This window comes from Rhinolophus sinicus, linkage group LG17 (genome assembly GCF_036562045.2).
Source record: "Rhinolophus sinicus isolate RSC01 linkage group LG17, ASM3656204v1, whole genome shotgun sequence".
Taxonomy (NCBI): Eukaryota; Metazoa; Chordata; class Mammalia; order Chiroptera; family Rhinolophidae; genus Rhinolophus; species Rhinolophus sinicus.
This window is the reverse complement of record NC_133766.1, coordinates 12,518,819-12,541,411: the sequence shown is the minus strand read 5'-3', so window position 1 is coordinate 12,541,411 and position 22,593 is coordinate 12,518,819. Positions and strand designations below refer to the sequence as shown.

Here is a 22,593-nt window from a genome sequence, read left to right as displayed (position 1 = left end):
CCCCATGGTCAGGTGTCCTACGATGCTAGACAGACATCAAAATATAAGGTTTTATGAAGAAGCATTTGATTATGATTAAACACGCTTCAAAGTGCTTTGAAGTGGTTAGTCCTTCCTCCCTACTTCCCTTTCTGGGCAATGAGCTCCACTTTCCGGATGAAGATATAAGCCCTGAGTTTCCTTTAGAAGCATCAAAGATTCTCTCTTGCCTCACAGATTTGGTGGGGCAGCAGAGTTGGTGATAACCTTTCAAAATCCCACGTGTCCAGGTAGAGATGAAGTGGTTAAGCCCTATCTTCCAAACGCTTTGCCTGGAATTGGAGTCCTGGTGTCCTTCTGGCAGGTAACAGGGGACAGAATGCTATCCGTGGACCATCCTCATAATTAGAACCCACATCCTCCTCTGGTCCTGCCCAGGTTGAAAATTAACTTTTAAGGTGTGAGACAAGAATTACTCTATTGATTAGCTTCAGAACTGGATGGATGCTAGGAGTGGGAGATGATGTGAGCCTCATTTATTTACGTATCAAATGTCCAGAAGCTAAAACAAGAGCGCACTTTAAAAATAAAAACAGAAACCAGCTACACAAGTCTGAGAAAATATTATCTTTCTTTCTGCTCAAAGTCAATTTTTATAATCTTGAGAATGTAAATGAGCATAATCTTTTTAGAGCAGTTTGGCAATATCTATCAATATTAAAAGCACACATTCCCTTTGAACAAGTAATATCACTGCTAGAAATGTATCCTATGGATACACATGGGACATTTCAACAAAATTATGTACAAGGATGGTCACTGAAGCATTGTTTGTCATGGTTTTAAAATGGAGTTCCATTCAAGATGGCAGAGTAGATAAATGCTATGCTTGCCTTGTCTCATGACCATATCAAAATTACAACTGAACCACAGAACAACCATTATTAAGAATCACCTGCAGTCTCGCTGAACAGAAGTCCTACAACTAAGGACATACAGAACAAGCCACCTTGAGACTGGTAGAAGGGGTGGAGATGTGGAACAGGGCTGGTTCTACACCCACCTGTGTGGTTAAAAATCTTGGCTACAGAGGTACAGCCTGAGGAGTGAGGGGTCCCAGCCCCACACCAGGCTCCACAGTCCAGGATTCCAATGCCAGGGAGAGAAATCCCCACAACTTTTGGCTGTAAAAACCAGCAGAGAGTGTGGCTGAGTGAGACGAGGGTGACTAGAGTCCCAGGTGTTGCCCACACACAGACTTACTTGCTGACAGATTCACTCACTCTGAGCTCCAGCACTGTGGCAGCAGCTCAAAAGGCACCAGGGACATAGGGAGAGGAACTGCATTATCTGAGTTCAGGGCAAGGGCTTGGAGGGGCATCTTTCCCCAGACAGAAGTACTGACAGAATCCATTATTCCTTCATTGAGCCCTGCACCTACCCAGTGTGCAGATAGAGGTGGCTGCCATATCTGAGTCCCATCAACCTGGCTAATATGGTTTGTCCCGCCCCAGTGATTCCCTGAGACTCTGCCCCACCCAACTTATGGGCTCACTCAAGCCTCTTCCAGTGGCTTTTCCATACAAACAGCCTGTCTTGGCTCATGCCGCAGACTTTCCTAAAATCTCTCAAAGGTTCACAAAAACCAAACAAGCAGCATCTGGCTTTGTGCTCCATACCTCTTGCTGAGCAGCCCCAAGCCCAGCATTAGCAGCAGCCAGCCCTAGTTCACAGCTTAGCCTCTCCCAAGTATCTCCAAGCCCAGCACAAGTGGCAAACACCTTCAGATCATTTTGGCCCCAGGCAGGGATCAGGCAGCAGCTGGCCTTGGCCTGAAACATAGTCCCTCATAAGAGGCCCCAGGACCAACACATCTGATGGTCATCTTCAGACCATACCAAAGCACCACCAAACCACCTCCACAAAAGATACACTCAAAGGGCAGACTGGACAGGCACCAGAGCCCAGCTAAAGCGAATCCTGCTTCATAGGGTCAGCCCTGCACAAGAGTTCCTCCCCTGTAGTCACAGCCAGTCCTCACAACCAATCGGCCTGAGGGTCAATCCCTACCACTGATGTGCAAACAGCAACCAAAGCTCAACTACAAGAGGAGGGCACACACAACCCACACACGGCACACACATGGAGCACTGGCTCAGGTAACCAGTGAGACTGTGCTACTGGTCCCCCCAGGATACCTACCACATAAGGCCACTCTACTAAGACGGGGAGACATAGCAGCTCTACATAATACATAGAAACAAACACAGGGAGGAAGCCAAAATGGAGAGACAAAGAAACATGTCCCAAATGAAAGAATAGAACAAAGCTCCAGAGAAAGAACTAAACAAAATGGAGACAAGCAATCTACCAGATGCAGATTTCAAAACAATGGTTATAAGGATGCTCAGTGATCTCAGGGAGAACTTCAACAAAGAGAAAGAAAACATAAAAAGACCTAGTCAGAAATGAAGAATACAATAACTGAAATAAAGAATACATTAGACGGAATCAACAGTAGAATAGATGAAGCAGAGAATCGAATCAACAATTTCGTCCAAAGGTAGCAGAAAACACACAATCAGAATAGCAAAGAGAAAAAGGAATCCAAAAATATGAGGATAGTTAAAGGGGCCTCTGGACAACATCAAGCTTACCAACATTCACATCATAGGGATACCAGAAGAAGAACAGAGAGAGAGCAAGGAGTTGAAAACCTATTTGACAAAACAATAATGAAGAACTTCGCTAACCTGGTGAAGGGAATAGACATACAAGCCCATGAAATGCAGAGAGTCCCAAAAAAAGATGAACTCAAAGAGGCCCACACCAACACACATCATAATTAAAATGGCAAAGGTTAAAGACAAAGACAGAATCTTAAAAGCAACAAGAGGAAAGCAGTTAGTTACCATAAGACTGTCAGCTGATTTTTCAACAGATACTTTGCGGGCCAGAAGGGACTGGCACGAAATACTCAAGGTGATGAAAAGCAAGGACCTACAAACAAGATTACTCTACCCAGAAAGCTATTATTTAGAATCGAAGGATAGATAAAGAGTTTCCCAGACAAGAAAAAGCTAAAGAAGTTCATCACCAAACCAATATTACAAGAAATGTTAGAGGGACTTCTTTTAGAAGGAGAAGAAGAAAAAAGATAAAAAATATGAATAATAAAATGGCAATAACTACATATCTACATAACAATTACTTTAAACATAAATGGATTAAATATTCCAATCAAAAGACATAGGGTGGCTGAATGGATAAGAAAAGAAAAACCCTTACATATGCTGCCTATAAGAGACTCATCAGATGGAAAGACACACAGAGATTGAAAGTTAAAGTATGGAAAAGGTATTTCATGAAAATGGAAATTTTAAAAAAAAACTTGGGTAGCAATACTTGCACCAGACAAAATAGGCTTTAAAATGAAGGCTATATAACAAGAGACGAAGAAGGATCCAGTAATCACATTTCTGGGTATTTATCCAAAGAAATTCAAAATACTACTTCGAAGGGACATGTGCTTCCATATTTTCACTGCATCAGTATTTACAATAGCCAAGATATGGAGGCAACCTATGTGTCCATCAGTGGATGAATGGATAAAGTGGTGGTACTTATATATACAATGGAATACTATTCATCCAGAAAAAAGAATGAAATCTTGCCATCTGCAACAATATGGATGAACCTAGAGGGTACTGTGCTGAGTGGAGTAAGTCAGACAGAGAAAGACAAATGTCATATGATTCTACTTATATGTGAAATCTACAGAACAGTACAAATTAAAAAAGAAAAGAAAAGAGAAAAAACAGAAACAAGCTCATAGATACAGAGAGCATTTTAATGGTTTCCAGATGAGGACAGTGGGGGAATGGGTGAAGGGGAGGAAGGGATTAAGAAGTACAAATTGGTAGTTACAAAATAGTCATGGGGATGTAGATAATAGCACGGGGAATATAGTCAGTAGAATTGCAGTAACTATGTATGGTGTCAGATGGGTATTGGATTTATTGGGGTGATCATTTCGTGAGTCATATGAATGTCTAATCACTGTGTTGCATACCTGAAGCTAATAGACTATTGTATGTCAACTGTAATTGAAAAGTAAAAATTACTAAAAATAAAGAAATACTAAAAATAACCATCAGCACAGAAACTGGCTAAACAAAAATGCCACATTCATATAATGGATTACGATGGATTGGTTAAAAGAATGAGATGGATCTCTGTGTGCCAACATGGAAAGATTTCTAAGACAGGGGGAAAGCCATGTATAGAACAGTGCATATAGGATAATCCCTTATGTGTTAAAATACGCACATATTGGTGGACATGGGCACATAATTACATGTATGCGTATGCATGGGAGAGTCTCATGGTTGACGTTGAGTAAAGAACTTGAGATGGGGTGGAGAAACAGCTTAATAGGGTGGCATTTGGGAGAGAGATTAGGGATCCGTTTAGGTTTTGTATTTGTACTCCCCATTATTAAAAATACTAACAAATATTCTATTACTATTTTAAAGGGCTTCCAGTTAGTGTCAACAGCAATGTGGCCAAAGAGGAAAGAAGAAAGAGATTCTTCGCAGAGAGAGCAATAATACCCTCAGCCAGCTAAGCTAAAGAGGAAGTATTCTAGTCCACACAGAGGAAGACCTTGGCCTCTGCAAAAAATGTTTACTGCGTGGGAGGGTGGAGGAGGAAGTGGAAAGAAGAAGAGTAATAATTGCCTCATCTGGGTTTTTAATCAAATTTAATGGTTTCTACTTATTTTACTTTGGAAAAGGGACTTTAATAAGAGGAACTAGCCCTTGCCTGAGACCAGAATGTCCCAGCTATCCAGAAAGAGTGAGGAGGAACACTTTTGGCCAAGCGAAAGGCCAAAAGAGAGATGTTCTGAGGGAATGCTGACAAAGCTACTTAGCAATAGGCCTTGAAGTGTGAGGAATACAAACCGGCCAGAGAACAGACCTTCAAGAGCTGCTGGTGATTCTCTTACTACTGGACAGCATGACTTATTTCTTTTCTTGGGCCCAGGAGAGAAAAAAGAAAACCGTTTTGCTTTCGCGAAAGTCTTAAACTGCAGCATCACTAATCCATTTCACGGTGCAAGCTGGTGTGGCACATGCACTTCTTTACCCAGATGGTGTGAAGAGATGAGGCAAAACTGAGACTGAAGAGTCACTGCACGGAAAATCTCGCCTGTCACATAACTTTTGTTTGTGATACACCTGGAGGTTTTCTGTCGGCCAAAACCTACCTCAGTGGCTTTCATCATGGAGCAAAACCTATCTGAGTAAAATATTAGCTGGCACTGGCCTAGATACAAATCCTATGAAATAAGCATGTCTTTAACATTGTTTTCTGCCTGATGGTGAACGCAGGCTCACCAGTCCCAGGGTAAACACAGGATTTTCCCGTCTTCTCTCTCACCATCCCATCGTTTATTGCCACAGCAGAAGATGGTGGTTAACAACATGATGAGCCTGGTTGGATAATTTCTAAATACTGGAGCTTCTTCAGGGAAGTGGATGTTCCCTCAGGGCAGGTTACTTCAGCTCTTAGGTTGGTGCAAGAGTAATGGCGGTTTAAAAGATTAAAAATAGTTGCGAAAACTGCAATTACTTTTGCACCGACCTAATAATTACAGCACAGGACAAGGTCATGAGCTTACTTAACCCTGAAGGCTAATTACCTTTGATCTGTGTCATGGCCACAACTATATCCCTCAACCCCAACAGGTGTTTCAAAAATGGACACCCTTGGGCGGCCGGATGGCTCAGTTGGGTAGAGCCCGAGCTCTGAACAACCCCTGATGGTTGGATTTCCACATGGGCCAGTGAGCTGCGCCCTCCACAACTAGATTGAAGACAATGAGCTGCCGCTGAGTTGCCAGAGGGGCGGCCGGATGGCTCAGTGGGTTAGAGCACGAGCTCTTAACACAAGGTTGCCGGTTCAATTACCGCATGGGATGGTAGGCTGCACCCCCTGCAACTAAAGACTGAAAACGGCAACTGCACTTGGAGTTGAGCTACGCCCTCCACAACTAGATTGAACGACAACGACTTGGAGCTGATGGACCCTGGAAAAACACACTGTTCCCCAATATTCCCCAATTAAAAATATGTATATAAAAAATAAATAAATAAAAAATAAAAGTACCCTCTTCTATAAATAAATAACAAAAAAATGGACACCCTTGATGACTGGTCTAAAGTAAAATAGATGTATTAATTAGTTCAAATTTATCATGTTCCTGGAAGAATGACACAAAGCATATCAAAAATATTAAAATCACATCCTCTGGTATTTGTTCCAAAGAGATGAGGAATTATTAAGACCAAGCAGATCTCAAAGAGCTGCACAACTGCTAGACTGGTCATCAGATGAAAATAGCCACATACTCAGAGACAGCCCATTTCTCCTTAAGAAAAAGGTTATCATACTATGAACCCGTTTTTCCAGTAAAATACTTCTTTAAAGAACATTATTTCATTTAGCATGTAAGGAATGTTCTACTTGTTTACAGGCATTCCTCCAGGGAAGAAACTGCCATCAAGATGAGTTCTATCAAATTCCATGCCCTTTATAATCTCACTATGTATTTTATATAAACTAACTAAATGCATTTGAGTCACTATTTGATTGGGCATTTTTTATGCTAATCAGATACTCATTTTTTTCTTTTATAAATTGACAGTTCTTCAAATTACCCCAGTTCTTCCCTCAGAAATACGTTCTTCACCCACACACTGTGCATAAAATACCTTCTTTTTTCTTTCAGTTCTGTGACCCCCAACACTGATGCTTTTCCACTATCCATAATAAGAAACAAATTTACAAACTGTCTTTCCTCACACTTCAATTTACCTCTTTGTAGTTGAAGTTTCCAACACAATCCCCAAACATAATCTCTGAAATACCACACGCACCAGTATCCAAAGCACATACAAAGACCTAGAATTGACCTCAGGGACTATCTCTCACACTCATCTTGCTTGACTTAGAATCAGCCTTTGGGGCCATTTTACATACCTTGAAATCTGAGCACATCTGCAACCATAAGCTCTCTTACCTCCAGATAATGAAAGTTTGCAATGCTACAAATAAGAATCACTATTGCTAACCCCTGATCCCAGAAAATGGGCAGCTACACTGCTTCCTTGTTGGTATGAGTCTGTCCCCGGGGGGATGGATGAGAGAGTCTCACCTTCTCTGTTCCTTCCTACAGGTGGCCCCTGAAAGACTGAGTCTATAGGAGACTCCCAGACCCAACAGTGCCAGGGGGACAACACTGCCGGGGGCTGCCACATGACCTCCGCTCTCAGAAACTGCTCCACCTATCACCGCTCATTTGCCTTCAAAGGAGCCAGGCCTCAGGAAAAGATACAGCTAATTTTCTAGAGATGGAGCCCATTTTTGCAAATGATCTGAGAAAGTATGCCCTACTCAAAGAGATTTATGCTGACCATGTATATTTGATCTAAAACCTGAGACATGTGGTTTAACCATGAATAACATACATCAAATCCGGCTGAGGACTGAGAAGCTAGGATATGGAATCCATACCCTTTTCCATCCTAGAATTTCTCTTCTTCCCAACTTCTTTCAAGACCCACTCCCAGTTCTTCCTAAGTTACCAAGCTACTCCCCAGTTTCTCTGTTTACCCCCGTAAAGGACAGGAGCATAGTGTATAAAATAAGGTGCCCCCAAATCCCTCCCAACCATGGAGGATTATATACAAACATCATTTTACTTAATAAAACTGTATAGTGTCTATTTCCCCCTGACTGCTTGTTTATGAAGTCACTGGAAAAACCTCTACTCTTTTAATGTCTTTCCTCTCCTATTTATCTTTGATATCCCCCCTCTGTCTCCCTAGCTTTTCGCTATTCCCTTCTTCTCTATCCTACAGTACAGACCACTTTTCTTCTTTACTATATAATTCTAAACACAGCCCCTGCCAATAACCCTAAGCTACTGCTGCATCTTGCTGATTTGCACCAGCTGTGCCTGATGGTGGTTGGCCCATACTTACAACAGGGTCTCCTTAGATCTTCCTCTGGGAACAAGATTCCACATATACATCGAAAAGTCATAACCAGTGGGATGGAAACTGAGCCAAGGATAAATAGACCCTGCTTTGAACTGCTGATCATATTAAATAAGAAAAAAATATATAACTGGAGGGGGGGAAAATGCTACCCAGAGTTGTAGCTTAAAGATTTTCTCGGACACGTGCAACAAACTATAAAATGATCTGTCCCTTCAAACATCCCACTTGCAAATTTAACATTAATTTTCTTAGTATTAATGGGGGAAGAGGCAAGGCAGGGCAGGGAGTGAAGGAAGGGGAGGCTGTCATCAGGAAGAACTCAAGTGACAATAAGATGTATACTCCCAAATTTAAAAAGAGTGGCCAGGAACTTACTTTATCATGTAACCTGAGTTTGCAAAGCTAAGAGTCTTTGAGAATCTGATATAATCGTGAAAACCAAGTGCACAGAGCAACAGTTGGGAATTAGGGTCTAATGATGTTATTCTGCAACTTTGGGCAAATCAATCTCGGATCATCAGTTTTCCTATCAACTCCTTCCCCGAGGAATCACTGTCAAGGTCACCAGATGGTTTGTGTATACTGAATTGTCTGGCCCGTTTATTTTCCATTATGAAACCATGTGTAATGGTCGTGTGTTTGAACATGATCTGATATTGTGAATGACTGTCATTAGAATGTAATCACCCTTTGTCTCTGCCCCAGTGTGGCTATGAGCCAGATTCTCCAAACCAAACTCCATTCGTCCTAGCTGCATAGGACAATGGACAAATGCCATTGGTTTTGTTAAAAGAAAAGTCTTCCAGGTTGTAAAATTATTAGTTTCAAAAACTCTGGCTAACCTCAAGATCAGGGACACAAACGTGATCCGTCCGATGCAAGAAGACATCAGCAGTTTAAGAAAAGTATGATAAAGTTAACTCTTTATTCCAAAGCTCGTCTACTTACAAGTTAGGTTCCCAAAGGCTTTCTTCAAGTCCTTTCCTCTGTAAGTCCTGGGATATTAAATAAGCCACTGCTAATAATCTCCTGTTGATGGCAGGGAGAAATGGAATACTTCAACACAGGACAGCTTTAATCCACCTATGACAGTTCTTAGAGTGAAAATGTATAGGAGACAGACGTTCCATACTCATTTCATGCACTTTAGGTAGTTAGAGTAAGTTTCTGCCCACTAAAAATAGCAGTGACATGATTTCGCGCTCCCCAGAAAATGCATAATTCCGTCCAACTTCAAGCACTGAATCATCAATCCCTAAGCAGCAACAACAGTACAAAAATGGAGACCCCACCAACAAAGATCTTGATGTTTTGGTGGATAAACTCTCTCCAGGAGACATAAAGCTTACATGGCCTCATGATCCGACCGCTGCCCTCCTTTCAAGCCTCATCGGCCCTACACCTTCTACACGCAACCCTACCTTCCGTCCATATTGAACTTGATTACCCATTCCCCCTAGCCTCTACACCTCTGCATGTGCACAGGACATCTGTCCTCACCCCCATCTCCTGGTGTTTAATTTTTAGAATCATAAAAGATACAAAGAAAAAAATGCATATATATATATATATATATATATATATATATATATATATATACACACACACACACACATATATACCAGGGGTTCCAAAAAAATGTATACACGTGGACACTTTGGTGAATGTTGCTTAAGCAGTAGTTCGCTGTAATCAGAAGTGTCTCGATGCTGATGGTAACCATTTTGAGCACCTCTTGCAATTGCACAAGTCAAATGTGACTTGTATTCATCTTTTGTTATCGGTATATATTGAGTATTACGATTTTCATAGTTTTTTTCCCTTTCTTAAAATGTGTATACTTTTTTTTGGCACCGTGTGTGTGTGTGTGTGTGTGTGTGTGTGTGTGTGTGTGTGTGTGTAAAATCATGCTCACATTACCACCATTTGGAACTGACAAATGTTAACAGTAGTGCGTATTACTTGCAGTCTATTTAAGACTATTTTCAAAGGGCCAAAACTCAAATGCTTTTGTGATCAATCCTCAGTTAACCAGAAAGAGAAAAATGGAAACAATATTATGAAGCACTTTTATATGCCAGTCATCACCCTGATGGTTCATACATATTGTAGAGTCAACCTTCCCAAAAGAAAATTATCCACATTTTATAGATGAGGAAACTGAGACTTAGCTGATTGACTACTACCCAGGATAACACATTCAGTAAATGTCACTACCATGTTCAAACCAAATTCTATTTAAATCCCAAATCAGTGGGGCTTCCCCCTTTATTGTCTAGATCCTCAAACCTTACCCATGTCTGGAAAGAACCTGCACTTTCTGATCCAGAGAATGTGCTTTCATATTTGTTACTCATCTTCATTTAAAAAATGTCAGTTAAGTGCCTACTATGAGTCCTGTGCTGTTATCTCATCCGTGTGCAGAAAATTAATTAACTGCATTCAGAAACATTCTGGTTAATCTAGCAGAAGAGTAAGAAATAAAGGGGTTATGGAATGGATGTTTCTCCACTGCAAATGAAACATGCAACCATCAGGGCACTGAGAAAACAGCATTAAAAGGCTGACTAGACCCCCACTGGTTAAGAATGATAAATGACAAGCTTTATTCAGACTAGAGGACCCCAGGAGTTTCTCCTGATCCTACTGTGATTATAATGCTGTGGCTGCGGCATGAAAAGAATTCATAAGGTGACTAGATATTTGAGAGTCATATTTAAAAATTAGCTGTCATTTCTGATTTCTATAGTGTCCTATATTTTTGTTTACACAATTTAAAAAAATGAAACCTAGAGATGAATAATTTAGCTCCTTTCTCCATGTATCTTTTCTGTGCCCAGTACAGATTTTTATGGTTGCCTGATGGTTGGCACCTGTATGGCTCTACAGTTCGGGTCTGGTACAGGTCACCTCTGTACCTATTCCTGGCAGTCCCTGCCTCGCACAGAAATGGATGACCCCTTGGTCCCTGTCCAAAAGGGGTTACTTGTTCTTGTAGGTGGACTTTGTACTGGGGGCCTTGCCACATTTCTATCAGGAAGTCCTGAATGTTTGGGAATCATTCACTTTCTTTGTGACACTACTGTCAGCAGTTTGGACTTCTCTTAATAAATGACAACTTCTGGACTCCCATTAGAAATTCTGGCTCTTTTCTTGCTTTCCCAGATCTAGTACTTCAGTTATTCCTTAAAAATAACTTCCCCTCCTTCTTTGATACAGCATGATGTTTCTATCACAATGTTTCAAGTCTCTCTGCCATTTTTAGCTTCCTTAATCAATGTTTTTATTTTGAAACAATTTACATTTGTTTTTGCATTGCATCCATCCTGCTTAAAATGAACGTTTTAAGGTAACCATGAGTTAGTTTGTAAGCATGATTCTACCATAAGGGTAAACAAGAGTGGATGGAGAGGTTATTTTGCTTGCTGAGGACTCTTTTCATCAGGTTATATGCTTTTATTGTCACTGTATTTTTACTATACACATATGTTGTTGATTTCTCAGAAATCCAGTAAAATTGTAATGGACCCTATTATTGGCAAGTACAAGCCACAGAATAAAACATATACCCTTTTGTGACGTCCAAGCAAACACCACTAACCCCCAGAAATTCTGTCACTTGGGTATTTCCTCAGGGTAAGCATCAACGCGTGAGATAGTTGTTTATCCGTCTGTTCCTTTGTTCATTCATTCATTCAACAAACATCTCAACAATGTAGTGATGTAACTTTGAATAAGACAAAGTTCCTCATGTTAAGAGCTCATAGATTACTGGAAAAATACATAAAATAAGAGATTGCTATATAACGTGATAAATACACATAAAGAAAACACAGGGTGCTAAAAGAAATATAAAAAAAAATGACAAGGGCATACAACATGGTCTGTGGAGATGAGGGAAAATTCCCAGAGTCTAAAGGATGATGTGGAGTAACCGAGGGAAAGGGGAAGGAAGGGCATTCTAAACAGAGAGAACTGCAAAGGCACTGGGGCTACTGATATCCAAGTGCAATTGTTTAAAGAATGCTAATTCCTTCCTACCAATGATAGCACCACCACCCTAATCTCTACCTTCCTGAAATTTTCTTCATCTATAGTTTCCTGAGATGCCTAGATCACAGTTTCTCATCAAGTGAAGCAAGCAAACTTCTCAGACGAGAGGTCATGGTGGAAGAATTTGTAGTGAAGGTTTTCCTTTTCCTAGACCCTGAGAAAGGATGGGCCTTTGAACTAGCTAGTCCCAGTTACAGGAAGTAGTGCAACCTGTCCCAAGTAGCCTACATTTGTAATCCAAGGACAAATTTAAGTAATGTGGCTTCTTCCTCATATTTGCCCCCTCCAAAGAAAGATAAGCCCAAGGTATAGAAGACATTTCCTTTCCCTTCCCTGGGAACCGTTTCAGTTTGTAAATTCTTCTCTCTTCAGCCCCTGCCTCTCTTGGCTCACATCAAACGTGTCCTGGCATGAAGGAGTTTTCAAGAAAATAAAAAGAGACCCTGAGGTTTACACTGAACACATTTTGGAAAACAGTGGGCCGAAAGAGAACTGCTTTGCAAACTTTTTATTGGAGACCTAAGAACCCCATGAATGCAAGCTCCATGAAACTGGTCTATCTCTCCCTCTCTCTTCCTCTCCCTCTCCTTCTCCCTCTCTCTCTATTTACCTAGAGTTTCCTTTACTCTCTGTACCAAAATGCAAAGAAATGTCCACGTCGCATATGGGGTAGACAGGGTTTGTTCTAGGACTTGGAGTCACACAGAGCACCTAAATCGGTTGCAAACATCTAAGAGATTTTGACAGGAGAAAGCTCTCTCTATATCAATCCTGTCTTATTTTATCTTCTTAGCGGGGTTTGCTTTTCCCAATCAAATGGTCACCGGAGCAGCCTGAATCAGCAGCCAGGATAACCCAACCGAGAACCCAGCCTGTCCGCTCTGTTTCATGAACACGGCCCCCAGGAGCACACTGCAGACCGAAGGGTCAGCTCCCCTCACACACAGGGGACAAGGAGTAGAGCTCAGTGGTTCTGAAACACCTGTACCTGCCCACCCCCTAAAACAATGATTTGCCAAATCTCAACACAATGTTTAGTGGGGGTTGACCATCTTCCTTCCCAGAAGGTAACCCTGTAGGAACCTTAGAGACGGCAGTCTCACTGGAGTCAGGCAACTGTATCTATAGTTTAAATTCCATAGTCATTTAAAAACATAGAAAAGTCCTAGAATGTGGGGCCTTCCAGAATGTGGGGCCTGAAATCTTGAATTCAGATAGCAGGGGTCAAAAGTAACTGTTGTACGATTGGCAGGTCAATATGGCGTAGCATTTGTATTCTTCCTACCTCACTGATTCACTCAATAATAATACAAGTCTACATCAATCACTTATTATATAGGAGGTACTGTTCTAAGGACTTTACATATTATAACTCAATTCTCACAGCAACACTATTAATATACCCTTTTTACAGATGGGGAAACAGAGCTACAGAGAGATTAAGAAATATGATGAGGTCACACAGCAAGTCTGGCTCCAGAGTCTGCTCTTAGTTCCTCTCTATATTTTCTGTAGTCACAAAATATTTATTAAGGGCCTACTATGTGTCAGACACTGTGAATAACATGGGACATATACAGATGAATATGACAGAGGCCCTGCCTTTGAGAAGCTTCCATTCCAGTTTAGGAGATAGCAACATATAAACATATAAGTACCATTTATGTGGTGAGTCTTATAAGGTAGATAAGCAGAGGTGTCACAGGACCACACAGTACGGTCCCCCTGACCGGAGGGGTCATGAATGTGTTCCTCTAAGAAGTGATACTCGAGCACTTTCTAACAACGACACTGAAATATAGCTGTAACAAAAGGTTTTGATACCTGGAGTAGCCCTTCAGTTTAGACCATGAAACTTACAGAAAATGAAATGCCACAACTCAAATGGTCTTACGCTGGGCACCTGGGAGTCGGGCAACAAGAGCCAGTGGACAAAGTTAAGAAGATATAAAGTGGGTAGATTGGAGCTAGAGAGACTTCCCTGACAACCTGACAACAGGTGTGTGTGTGCCCCATGATGATAGCAGACTGGTGAGCAGTGTCTCGGGGGCATAGGGAAACCGATGTGATCTGACAGGCGTTAATGTCCATCCAGGGAAGCAACAGAGTTCAGGGAATGGGTACCCAGGTTCCAAACAACGAGGGTGTTCACAATTGGACTCCGATCAATAGTGTGGGGCATGTGGAACTAAGCTGAGAGCTATGAAGAGCTTAGCTGAGTCTTGGGAGTCCATGTAAATAGAACAGAGTTAAGGGCAGGGTGCAGTCTCCGTGAAATACTAGGATACGCTAGGGGAGAACTGAGAAGGGAGGCCCAGCCACACACACCGGGACACTTTGAGGAATGCGAGAAAGCTATGACTCAGTGGGCACATTGGTGTCTGTGACACCAGACGTCGCAGAGCCAAGCTCCGTGACAGCAAGACTGGGACCATTTAATGAGCGGAGGGTGCTGCCCTGGCCAGGATTAGTTGAAGTCTGGGCAGGGAAACCAAATGTAGAGTCAGACTGATTTAAACAATTTTTGGTAGACAGTTTCATGAAGAGACAGGAGCATAAAATGAAGAGAGAGAAACTTGAGTTTGAATCTTACTCTGCCATTTACCAGCTATGTATCTTTGAGTATGTGCCTTAACCTCTAATGTTCAAAATCCTTATGAAAAAAAATGTACTTATGGCCGTGAAAATTAAACATACTGGTGAATATGAAGGTGCCAAGTACAGTAGGTGCTCCATAAATGATATTTTCCCTCCTTTACAGACCCCAACTGAGTATTATTGTCTCAACATTCCGTTTCTCACTACTGATGATATGTCTACTCATCGCAGTAAAAAAAATTTCAAAGCACTTTTATGGCCGAATAACTTCCTAGGCAGGACATTTCTATCCCTTTGCCTCATATTAAAATTTGTGGCAGAGAGAAAAAGAAACTCATTCAGCATCACAAAGAAGAACCCTACTTCTCTCATGAAACCACAGCCTGTACGTTCACAAAGAGCTGGCTCTTCAAAGATGAGCACAATGCACTCCTACTGCTTGTCCAAATTGTCATCCAGTTTTGTTTTGTTTTTACTTCTCTCTCTTCCTGTCCCTCAGATGAGTATGATTTAATCTCCAAAGCATGTGTGATGAACACATTACTGTTTCCTCCTCCAAGAATGTGATGTTACACTGTGGGGCTCCATTCCTGAGCTGGGGAGAGGGGAAGAGGTCAGATGGCTAGTCTTCATACAGGCATTTCATTTCATTTCACACAGAGGACATCTCTGTCCCACAGCCACTCGTATCTTGGTGACCTTCTTACAACTGCGAAACACTGGACATAGATAAGTCCCGTGCATAGCGGATGACTCAGATGCAACCAGCAATAACAACAAAATCACCACCACTTAGTGCTGTCCAACGATGAATCAAATGAATCAGATCTTTGTACCCAGAGATCGCAATAGTTTGGTTGATGCTACAGTTTAGAGAAACAACCTATTACTATGAAATCACGATTACATAATTCCTATGAAAATGATTCATCAATCAACTATTGGGTATTTATTTCAACCTACGTCTAGCAGTATGTTGGTGCTTTGGGGTTTATAAGTGAAGTAGAATTAAAACTAATGCACGTGGTCTCAAGGACAGAGTCTAGCTAGAGAGAGAATTCCCATCGTGAAAAACAAAGTGGAACCCCACATAATCCCCAGCTGAGCACTGATCAGCTGGGTGTAGACAGAGAAGAGAGTGGCCACAGTGCATTAGGGCAGTGTTGAAGGGTTCTGGCCACCCTTCCCACGTCCAACAGGGTAGCATTTCTAAAACATAAATCCGACCACATCACTACCCCTGCCTAAAACCCTTGATTGACTCCCCAAGGCCCACAGGGTAATTTCTGAATTTCTGATGAGGCTCATTAGACTTTTCATTACATGGTCCTCTCAGCCCCATCTCTTGCCATTCCTCTTCTGCCACAGATGCTCCAACCTGCAACATATTGTCTCTGACGCCGTTTTTTTACACAGCTTTCCCTCTCCCAGGAATATCTGCTCTGATTCCCCTTCTAAAATCCCATTCGCTGGGCTAATTTCTACTTTTTCCTTTAAGAATGAACTCAACTATCAACTCACTGGGAGGCCTTCCTTCCCTGACACCCACACTTACATAAGCGGACTCACACTCAGGCTGGGTTACAGCACCATGTTCCAGGCTCTCAAAATACCTGTAGACACATTTATTACAGCACTCATCCCCACTGTATTGCAATTACTGATTTACTTAACTCTGTTCCACCATCCTACTGTCCTTTTTTTTTTAAGATCAACTTTATTGAGGCATAATTGAGAAATAATAAAATATGTCCATTTTAAGTGTATAGTTCAATTAGTTTTGACAAATATGTACACCCATGTAACCACCATGACAATCAAAGGACAGAACACTTTTACCACCACAAAAGCATGTCTAATCTCCTTACTGCTCCCTTGCTTATCTTAAAAAATAAAAGATACTGAGATTGTTATAAAGATGTTTATTTTTCATACGTGGCTATTCTATAAAGATTTCATTGTTTTCTACTATATTCAAGTATTATTTATAATTTAAAAATTAAATATTTCTATTTTAAGAGTATATTTAGAACTAATTAAAAAATTAATCACTACATTGAAGAGAAAATATTTTAATTGCAAATATATTTGACAGAATTGTGCTACACAAAATTTGTAAATAATTATGTCAGTTGTGAATATTCATGTGTAAGAAAGTATTTACTAAATGTGGCCAACAATAATAAAGACTCATCATTATCTAGATGACCAAGTAAAATAATTGTTAAAAATAAGTTTTAAAAAAATATTTGTAAATTTTAAGATCACACTTTATTTAAGTAACTTACAAAAGAGTGTAGGACTAATATTTCCAGCAATATAGTGGACTAAATGTCCTAATTAACTGTCCCACCAAAAATCACTAAAAATGGTTGATAAAATAAAATTTAAAAATACTTTTTCAATACAGTGATAGGCTGGCAAGAAATAAGAACTCCTAAAAGTCCAAACCTATATGAAAGCAGAATCTACAGAGATAAGCATCAAAGTCGACTTCCATTTGGAGGGCACTGATCAAACCAAGTAAACTGAAGCTTTGTTTTTTGTAACAATTTTTTAACTGCCTCCCAGAATTCTGCTTTATGGCTGCCATTTCCCAACCTCATCTCCCTCGCATCCATGTGCAGCAATAGGGTTGGTTCTCAGTGATAGAATGTAAAGTGATATAATGCATGTCACTTCTGGTCCAAGAGGGTTAAAAACTGGGTGTGTCTTCTTCAATCTCTTTTTCTGCTAATTACTAACTGAACACAGAAGATTCCTAGGCCCCAGATGATGGTGGAGCTACAAGGAGGAAGTATTCTGAGTCCCTGAATCACCATATGGAAAAAAGCAGCATTCTCATCACACACACCTAAATTGGACTAGCATATAATTGAGAAATAAACTTTCATTATGTTACACCACATAAATTTTTTGTTGTGTTTGTTACAGCCTTAATGTTACTCTAACTACTTTAGGTCTTCTTACTTTAAAGGACAAGGGGAACAATAGACAAAGTCCAGGACTGGCTCAAAAGACAGAATCTATAGGAAACCCTCACTGCATAAAACCGGGACCCCATAATGTTATTCCCTCAGCATTACGGTGAACTGGGAATGAAAGGCCCTTCATGACAATGTAAGGGAAGTTGCTTATCTTGAAATATGGTGCTGAACAGGGACAGGGTGTAGGGAGTCATTTCCCCTTAGAATGATTACAACCAGCACACTCATCCATAGGTTGCTGGCTTATATTCACATTGAGTAGTCTGAAAAACCTCAAGCTAAGAATTTAAAGTGACTTCCAGTTGGTAGTGCTCCCAGGCGTAAACGAAAATTCTCTCTGGAGAAAACTCCCTTCATTCCAATAAAAGTGACCCATGGTCAAAAACCATAAAACTCACAAGGAAACAAAGCACCATGTGCAAGAGCCAACAGAAAGAACAGGTAGTGGAATAAGCCCCATAGCTGTTAGAATTGCCAACTCAGAATATGAAAACAATATATGTAATGTTGTTAAGAAACACTCTTCCATGAATCTCTCTTGTTCCTGTGTGTCTTGCTTTGTATGCTAAAAAAATCAAGGCCCTGGCTGGTCTTCACCAAACCATTTTTCATGCCTATGTTTGCAGCAAGTAACCTTAAAGAATAAGGTAGTATCTCCCACTGGAAGAAAGTCTAGCATTGCTTACTGTCTACTATAAATGGAAAGTTCCCCAAGGTCAGTGATCCCCTCTTGTGTAGGCAGCTATCTAGGTCCATCTCCATCACACCTGTAGAAACTGAGACATAAGGAACAAAAACAAACATGCTGACCCTCTGGCTACTACTTTTTCTGTGAGCAATAAAATCTTTTGTCTCCAAAGCAAGAGTCTCATGTCTTTTTCAGCATCTATATAACTGTAGCAAGCTAATTTGCAACTAGCATGAAATCTCAGACCGTTCACAGTTGACAGCCTTAAAAAATAAAATATGAATAGAAAGCAAGAGTAAGAAAAATGGCTGAAATACATTAAAAAAAACAAAACAGAACTTCTAGAAGTAAAAAAATACTATATTTGAAATTTAAAACTTAATGGTTGAGTTAAAGGGCAGATTAGATACAACTGAAGAGAGAATTAGTGAATTAGAAGATACATCTAAAACTAATCAAAATGCAACACAGAGAGAAAAAAAGAGAATAACTCTGAAATAAAATGTAAGGGACAAGAGCAAAGGGAGCAAACATAAATCTTCTAGAAGTTACAGAAGGAAAAGGAAGCAAAAGCAATTATTTGAAAAGAAGATTACAGAGATGTTTCCAGACTGATGAAAGACACCAACCCACATATTTGGGAAGCCCTATGAATTACAAGAGTTTAAGTAAAAAGAAACTCACACCTAAATACAGAAGAGTGAAACTGCAAAACAGCAAAATGTATAGATCTAAATAGTTAGAAGGAAAAGACGTTGTAGTCAAAGAAATAAAATTAGACTGTCAGCTAATTTACAACAGAAACAATGGAGGACAGAGGACAATGGAATACTTTCAATGTACTAAAAGAAAGTAGAATTGCATACCCAAGTAAACTATTGTTCCTAAGAGTGGTCTCAAAATAAAGGCATTTTCAGACAAAAGGGAAAAGAAAAGAAAGACTTTTGCTATAGTTAGAGCCTCTGAAAAGTAAATTCTAAACAAAAAAGAAAAATTGTCTGTGATGGAGTTGAGTTACAAACAAAAATTGATGAGCAAAGAATGAGATTCTATTTTATACCAACTAGATTGGAAAAACTAAGAAGTTGGCAAGGATGTGGAACAGGGAAAACTTTATGCACTGCTAAGTGAGAGTGTACAAATTCGTACCACTTTGCAGAACAATATGGCAAAACTTGTAAAACAGAACTTGCACATACGAAATTCAGAATTTCACTTATTAACCTAGAAAATCTTATACACATGGGATACTCTTATACTGGGGCACAAAACATGTATAAGTATGTTCATAGTGGCATTATTCATAATGGCAAAAAGGATTATAAATAGTTGAAATGCCCATCAACATAATTATGAATAAATAAATCATGGTCTATTATTCAACAGTGAAAATTAATGAATTACTACTATACATATTAAAGTGGCTGAATTTTAAAAATGTTAGAAACTATGTTAAATGAAAAAAGTGATATTTGGACTCCAAACACAAGTGCTGTGAGGACTTGACATAATGATATCTCATGGCAGTGTCTTTTTCTCTTTACAGAAAAAAAAGGCACGTGACTAAGCTTGGTAGTGAGTCCCTCTCTCCCAGGACTTTGCATCCTGAGCAGAGAAATGCGAGAATAAGGAGAGGGAGATGAGAAGTTTGGAATTTATGCGACGGGTACTGCACTGAGCAGTTCCTACTGACTTGGTTCCTGTCCTATTTCCAAGCCTACTTTTCCAAACTACTCATCAATTCAGTGAGCCTCTCAATCTCCTCCAATAATTTCCCATCTTCCTTGAATCAGTCAGAGTCCATTTTGTTACTTGCAACCAAAAAGCCCTAACTGATATATTTAGCCTGATGCTGTCAAACAAAGAATTTGTATAATTCCATTTGTTAGGACTGATTGTTAGTGATCAACTTTCTAACTATGATTTGATGTCCCATTCAGGTTGGGTAGGATTCTACAAGGAGAATGTCTACCTGTATATTTTAAGGCCCAGCTGTCAGTGCTACCTCCTTTGGCTCAATCACTCTGGAGTTATTAATGTCCAAGGGACACATTCCTGGTTCTTTCAAGATGGTTCTCCACTCATGGTTGTGCTATGGCCTCTGAATAACAAATGTACCAAGCTGGCCTGTGGTGCTGGCTACACAAAGAATTAGTCTTAAGTGTAAGAAAATCTATCACTACACCAACTGGGTCATTCAGTTGTCTTACCTCCTCTGTCTTTAAAACTTCCCATAGTCGAGCATGATCTTCCACCAGCCAGTGTCCTGTGTTTTCCACCTTGGTGGGAAGTTTGAGTTTAGACACCACTTGAGTAGGCTCTCCCACAGGTTTCCCCTCCATCTTGAAAGAGCCAGGCAGGAGGCATTACGGATCTGTGTGGAAGAATAAAGTGTGATCCAGGTTAAAAGATTACAAAACATAAATACATATATATATATAAAATAATTATATAGAATAAATAATTATATAGAATAAATAATTGTATATATAAATATATATATATTTATAAATAATAAATATATATATATGGAAGCAAATTATTATGCTTGATTTGTGGAAAATGAAACCACTGAAGACAGAATCACAATAGCCATTAACTTTTATGGCCACCTTTTATATTATAAATATTCATTATTGGTATTTTAATACAGGCTTCTAGAGGTAGGCTTCTGTCCATTTTGATCACGGGTGAAGTGATATAAATTTTAGCGTAAAGTAAAAAGCACCCTCTGCCTGTTACATCTCCTTGTCACTTTGCTCTGGCACCCTCAGGAAGAGAGATGGGAATGGGTGGACGTAAGACAAGCCTGAGTGATGTTTTCATATTTCCGTGTCAGGTACTGCCTGTGGAAGACGCACTGGCTGTGACATCAGGAGTTTTACTTTTCAAACATGGGGATGTGAAAGACAGTTTGGGGAATACAATCAACAATGTTGTAAAGATTTGGTAGGGTATCTGATGGACACGTGTCTTATTAGGGAGACCACTTCATGGATGGTGTGGATGCCTGACCACTGTGCTGTACACCGAAAGCTGAAGCTGAATAATAATGAATGTCAACTATAATTTAATATGTACATAGTCGCAGGATGTGGAGTACAGCCTAGGAAATAGAGTCGATGGTATTGTAACAGCTATATATGATGTCAGAGGAGTAGTAGATTGGGGAAGGGGGGTTATCACTTGGTGAGGGGTGTAAATGTCTAGCTATTACATTGTTTTGTGCAGCTGAAACTAATGAAAAAAATCTATTGAGCACTTGTTCATGCGAGGCTCCATGCTGGGCACACACAAGTAATTCAGTAGTTTGGTTCTTAACCTTAAGCAGCTTAGTGTCTCAGGGCAGAAAGGGCTGTAAACAAGACACACAGTACAGTGTATTACAGTACAGCATGTGAAATGCCCAATAATCGTGTTTCCTAACTGCAATGGAAGCACAGAGGAAGATGCTCTTCGGCGGTGTTTATTGGCTGCGTTCCTTTCCTGGGCCCTGGTTTCATCAGCAGCTGCTGTAAAGACACTATGTAAAAACTGACACCTACTCTTGAAAGTCTACTTGCTTGATATCGTTCCATCTGCCACTGGCTTGTTGAGAATCATATCACACCTGCTCAGAACCATACTATCCGAAGGAATTGCCTCACCTCCATTCAAGTCCCCCTGAATCTCTCCTTCTCAGGGTAATTCGAAAAAATAAATCTGGTAATGATGTTCCACCTACCTGGAACTTTTCCCAGAGGATAACATCCAAACTCCATAAAGTGGCATCCAAAGCCACTTCTGTCTGGTTCCCTCCACTCCCTCCTCCCAGCATGCCCTGCTGCTTCTCAGCCACTCTGTTTCAGCCGTTTGAAAAGACTTATGGATCTCAAATATATCCAGTACCTTTGTCCTTTGTGACACCTGTGTTAATCTCTCTACATACCTTGGCCAGATTTCTATCATGCCACCTAGTATATTTATTTATATATACACTTTATTATATTTATTTGCTTTCAACTCTTTCCACCTTCACGTCTTTTAAGCATCTTGACACTAGTCATTGTGTCATATACAGAATAAGGACTAAACAAAGGTTCGATGAATTGGTTAATTCAGTAAATTATGAGAATGTGGTGAAAATGCAGCCACAGACCTAATATATTCAAATAATAGATGTAAAAGTCAGTACCTCTTCAACTTTTTTTATTGATTTAGTGGGCTGCGAGCTCTTTATAAA

At 40.2% G+C, this 22,593-nt stretch overlaps 1 protein-coding gene across 2 annotated transcripts in view; it reads right to left on the bottom strand.

Moving 5' to 3' along the window:
- Window positions 1-22,593, bottom strand: part of RGL1 (ral guanine nucleotide dissociation stimulator like 1) — a 210,435-nt gene that overhangs the window by 127,165 nt on the left and 60,677 nt on the right. For both annotated transcript variants that reach the window (XM_019738703.2, XM_019738870.2), the window contains exon 2: window positions 20,582-20,745. In XM_019738703.2, coding sequence (XP_019594262.2) covers window positions 20,582-20,713 — 132 coding nt within the window. In that variant the 5' untranslated portion in view covers window positions 20,714-20,745. The remainder of the gene's footprint in view (window positions 1-20,581; window positions 20,746-22,593) is intronic.